This window comes from Diorhabda sublineata, chromosome Y (genome assembly GCF_026230105.1).
Source record: "Diorhabda sublineata isolate icDioSubl1.1 chromosome Y, icDioSubl1.1, whole genome shotgun sequence".
In the NCBI taxonomy this organism is placed as follows: Eukaryota; Metazoa; Arthropoda; class Insecta; order Coleoptera; family Chrysomelidae; genus Diorhabda; species Diorhabda sublineata.
The window spans coordinates 5410737-5415544 of NC_079486.1; the positions used below are offsets into that span (position 1 = coordinate 5410737).

General features: G+C 32.3%; 1 protein-coding gene across 1 annotated transcript; it reads left to right on the top strand.

Annotated features, from left to right (window-relative positions):
- The first annotated feature begins 303 nt into the window (after positions 1 to 303).
- On the top strand, positions 304 to 4551 carry LOC130451907 (uncharacterized protein K02A2.6-like). Its single transcript, XM_056791260.1, has 2 exons — positions 304 to 1521; positions 1795 to 4551. The coding sequence occupies exons 1-2, from the start codon at positions 535 to 537 to the stop codon at positions 4549 to 4551; spliced, it is 3744 nt and encodes a 1247-aa protein (XP_056647238.1). The 5' UTR covers positions 304 to 534.
- Positions 4552 to 4808: the final 257 nt, after the last annotated feature.

Consider the following 4808-nt stretch of genomic DNA (forward strand, 5'->3'; position numbering starts at 1 on the left):
GGACTTGAATGGTACAATCATACATAATTTCGACTTGTATAAGTATGAAGAAGAATTGGAAAATGGAGCCGTAGATACCTTCAAATGGTTGATAGGATTGACTGACTGACTGATTGACTGACAACTCCAAATCAGATAATACTTCGAATGGCTAATGAAGATGATAATAGAAAACAAAAGGGGAAAAGTGATGATTATTGCATAAAATACGTGAGAACAATTTGTGTGCTGCATTTACTACCACTACCACCACACTCACTATTACTGTTACGTATATGACACTTCACAGTGCCATGTACTAGCTTGAATGTTCTATGGTCATCTGGCAAGTGACAGTTGGGAAGCGGGAGACTTAGATAGTTAGGTTAGAACATATAGAAGAACGAAGTAAAACGTGTTCTCAAAACTAATCGTGTTTTATTTAAATAATAATATTAAAGCTAACCTGAAACATGGTGTCAGGTGTGAATTAACAAGAAGAGTGAGTTTAATAAATATAAAATACAGAACTTTAGTTGAGAATAAGATTTTAATATGGATTCAAGCGGATTTAAACCGCCATCAAGTCTTGTATTTGATCAAAACCTTCATAAAAATTATGAGAAGTTTAAACAACATTTCGAAATTTACTTAAAAGCAACCGAATTAAGTGGAAAGTCAGATGAACGCAAAATCGCTTTGTTTTTAAACTCCGCTGGTGAGGAGGCTATAGAAGTATTCAGCACATTAAGTCTATCAGAAGATCAAAAAGAAAATTACAAAGAAGTCATAGCAGCTTTTGACAATTATTGTAAACCACGCAATAATGAAACGTTTGATCGTTTCAAATTTTTCTCAAGAAATCAGGCAGAGGGAAAAAGCATGGATCATTTTATAAAAGACTTGAAATTATTAGCTAAACCGTGCAATTTTGGAACTCAAGAAGATAGTCTTATAAGAGATAGAATAATTTTAGGGGTCCAAGATCATAATTTGCAAGAAAAACTATTGGGAATAAATAATTTAAATCTGGAAACTGCAGAAAGCACTTGTAGAACAACAGAAGCTACTAAGCTTCAAGCAAAAGATTTAAACAAGGAAGAAGTGAATTTAATTCGAAGAAGAGGATACAGTCAAGGTGACCCTAGTACTAGCGACAGTGGCAATAATAACGGAAGAGAGTACAGGTGCTTGAAATGTGGCAGAAGACACACCAAAGGCAAGTGTTTTGCTTTCGGAAAAAACTGCGCTAAGTGTGGACTGGAAGGACATTTTGCTGTAGGATGCAAAACAGGATACAATAAAAAAGATAACTTTAGTAACAGTAAGATAAATAAGAACAAAGGTAAATATTTTAACAGTCACAATAGAAATATAAATAGTAATCAACATGTAAATCTTGTTGATGAAAATGATTCGAGTGATGAAGATTTTGTTATTAACAATCTAACTGTATTCAATATTTATGAGAATGATAATTCAGAACTTGAAAAAATATGGACAGAAAATGTATGTATTGATAATAGTGTAATTAAGTTTAAGGTGATTCTGGAGCTCAATGTAATGTGCTTCCAATAAGTTATATAAAAAAATTAGAAAGGGAGAATGACATAATACATTCAGAGCAAAGTATTATAGCCTATGGCAACAATAAAATCAGAGTTGTAGGAAGTATAATTTTAAAATGTTTAATTGAAAATAATATTCAAAATGTAAAGTTCTTGGTTGTAGATATACGAGGCAAACCTATTCTTGGATTAAAAACCTGTGTAAAATTATAAAATGTATAAACCTGTATAAAATTTCATCAATCAGAATAAAAAGTTGTTTGAAGGTACTGGTAAGGTTCCGTTTAAATATAGGATTTTATTAAAAGAGGGTTACAAACCAGTTGTAAGTAATTTCAGAAGAGTCGCTGAAAAAATTAAAGGAAAGCTAAAAAACACTTTGGATGAGTTAGTAGACAAAGATATAATTGAGAAGGTCGATGAACCTTCAGAATGGGTAAGTAATATAGTATGTGTCGAAAAACCTAATTCAGACAAGTTAAGAATCTGTTTAGACCCTATACATTTAAATAAGTATATTTGTATAGATAGGCATCCTATACCAACAACAGAAGAAATAGGCTTAAAATTAAGAGGGAAAAGTATCTACAGTGTGATAGATATGTCAGATGCCTTCTATCACATAGGATTGGTTAAAGATAGCCAAAAATTATGCACATTTATAACACCATTCGGTAAATATCGTTTTAAGAGGTTATGTTTTGGTCTATCATGTAGTCCAGAAGTTTTCCAACGAGTAAATGAAAGAATTTTCGGAGATTTAAATATCCCAATATATTTTGATGACTTAATAATTGCTGGTAAAGACGAAAGAAAACATGATTTGATAATGAATAAAGTACTAGAGAGAGCTAAACAGTTTAATGTAAGATTTAATGCTAACAAGTTACAATACAAAGTAAAGGAAGTAAAATACTTGGGGCAGGTTTATTCCAAAGAGGGGATAAAACCAGATAATTCATATGTAGAGGCAATAATGGCTTTAGAAGCGCCAAAAAATAAAAAAGAATTGATGAGAATTCTGGGCATGGTAAATTACTTAACGAAATTTATACCAAAGATGTCAGAAATAGTAGCACCTTTAAGAGGTTTAATAAAAAATAACGTAAATTTCTTGTGGACTGCTGATCATGAAAATACATTTAGCAATATGAAAGAAGTTATAGGTAATTTACCAACCCTTAAAATATTTAACCCAAACTTACCTATTACAGAACAAAGTGATAGTTCCCAGTATGGAGTGGGAGGGTGCCTTATGCAAGGAGGTCAACCCATAGCATTTTGCTCAAGACGTCTTACTGAAACCGAGACAAGGTACGCACAAATAGAAAAGGAGTATTTATCAATTTGTTTTGGTCTAATTAAGTTTCATCCGTTTGTTTACGGTAATAAGATAACAGTACAAACCGATCACAAGCCAATAATTGGCATTCAGCAAAAAGATATTAATAAAATTACGTCCAGACTACAGAGAATGCGCTTGAAAATCTTAAAATATAATTTCGAAGTTGAGTACATACCAGGTTCAAAGATGTATATAGCTGATCTTTTAAGTAGGTCATTCATAAAAGACAAAGTAAATGAAGATTGTGAAATGGAAGAGGTTGTGCATACGATTGACATTGAAAGACCCATTACAAATAGTCGATTAGCTGAGGTAAGCAAGGAAACTCTGTATGATAGTACTCTTAAAAAAGTTACTGAATATTGCATTAAAGGTTGGCCAGATAAAAAAGTATTGGATAACACTGAACTAAAGCAGTATTATAAAATAAAAGACGATCTACTGGTTCGCCATGGAATTTTATTTTTCAACGAGCGAATTTGCGTACCCAAAAAACTACAAAATCATATGACTAGAGAGCTACATAAATCCCATTTTGGCATGGAAAAAACAAAGAAGTGGGCAAGGAAAATATTATACTGGCCGGGTATAATAACTGATATTGAAAATTTTATTTCAAGGTGTCGCATATGTGAGAAATTCAGCAGAAATAAAATAAAAGAACCGCTAATACCGCACGAGGTACCTAAATATCCATTTGAGATAGTGGGGTCTGATATATTAGAATACGCATCAAAATATTATTTAGTTGCAGTCGATTACTACAGCAATTGGATTGAATTGAAAGAAATACAAAGAAAAAGTATAGATGAAATCTTAAAACAATTAAAAGTAATATTTTCTAATTTTGGATTACCTGCAAAGTTTATATCTGATAACAATCCCTACAACAGCTTCAAATTTAAAGAATTTTGTAATCAATACAATATACAATGTGTTTTTACGAGTCCCCGGTACCCAAAGTCGAATGGGTTGGCTGAAAAAGCCGTACACATATGTAAACAGTTATTAAAAATGTGTAACAATGAAGACGAAATATTTGTTCATTTGTTAAATTACAGAGTTACACCACTATGTGGTCTTGAGGCCTCACCTTCAGAGTTATTACAAAGCAGGTTACTAAGAACAGGTTTGCCTATATCCAACAAATTATTGGAACCCAAAACCACTAACGAGTATGGGAAAAAAGTAGAAAGAAAGTTGGCAGTAAAAAGCTATCATGATAAATCTGCACGTAGCAGCTCAGATTTTAACGAAAATCAAGATATACTATTTAAATTGAGGAAGGATGGGTATTGGACACCGGGAAAAGTCTTATCAAATACTAATACTCCACGATCATACTTGGTGAGTGATGAAAATGGCAGGGTTTATAAAAGAAATTCTTCCTTTCTAAAAAATACAAAAAATCCAACGGTTATAAATGCGTCAAACAACAACGAAAATATAAACATAAACTGTAAACCTGGTAGTGCTGATGAATCAAGTGAGAACACTTGTTTGTCTAATAGAACTGATGTATATAATGAAAACGGTTGTGGAACTAATAATAATAAAACGGCAAATGAATGTACAAGTGTCAAGGAAGCAGATAGCAAATGCACAAGATCAGGTCGGGTCGTCAATGTACCAAATAGGTTAAGAGACTATTATACATAGCGAAAAAAAAATATTATTATTAGTTTCATGTCTAGTTTATAGTATTAGTTAGTTAGTTAGTATTTCAATTATTTCAGTATAAGTCCAAAAAGGGGAGATGTTACGTATATGACACTTCACAGTGCCATGTACTAGCTTGAATGTTCTATGGTCATCTGGCAAGTGACAGTTGGGAAGCGGGAGACTTAGATAGTTAGGTTAGAACATATAGAAGAACGAAGTAAAACGTGTTCTCAAAACTAATCGTGTTTTATTTA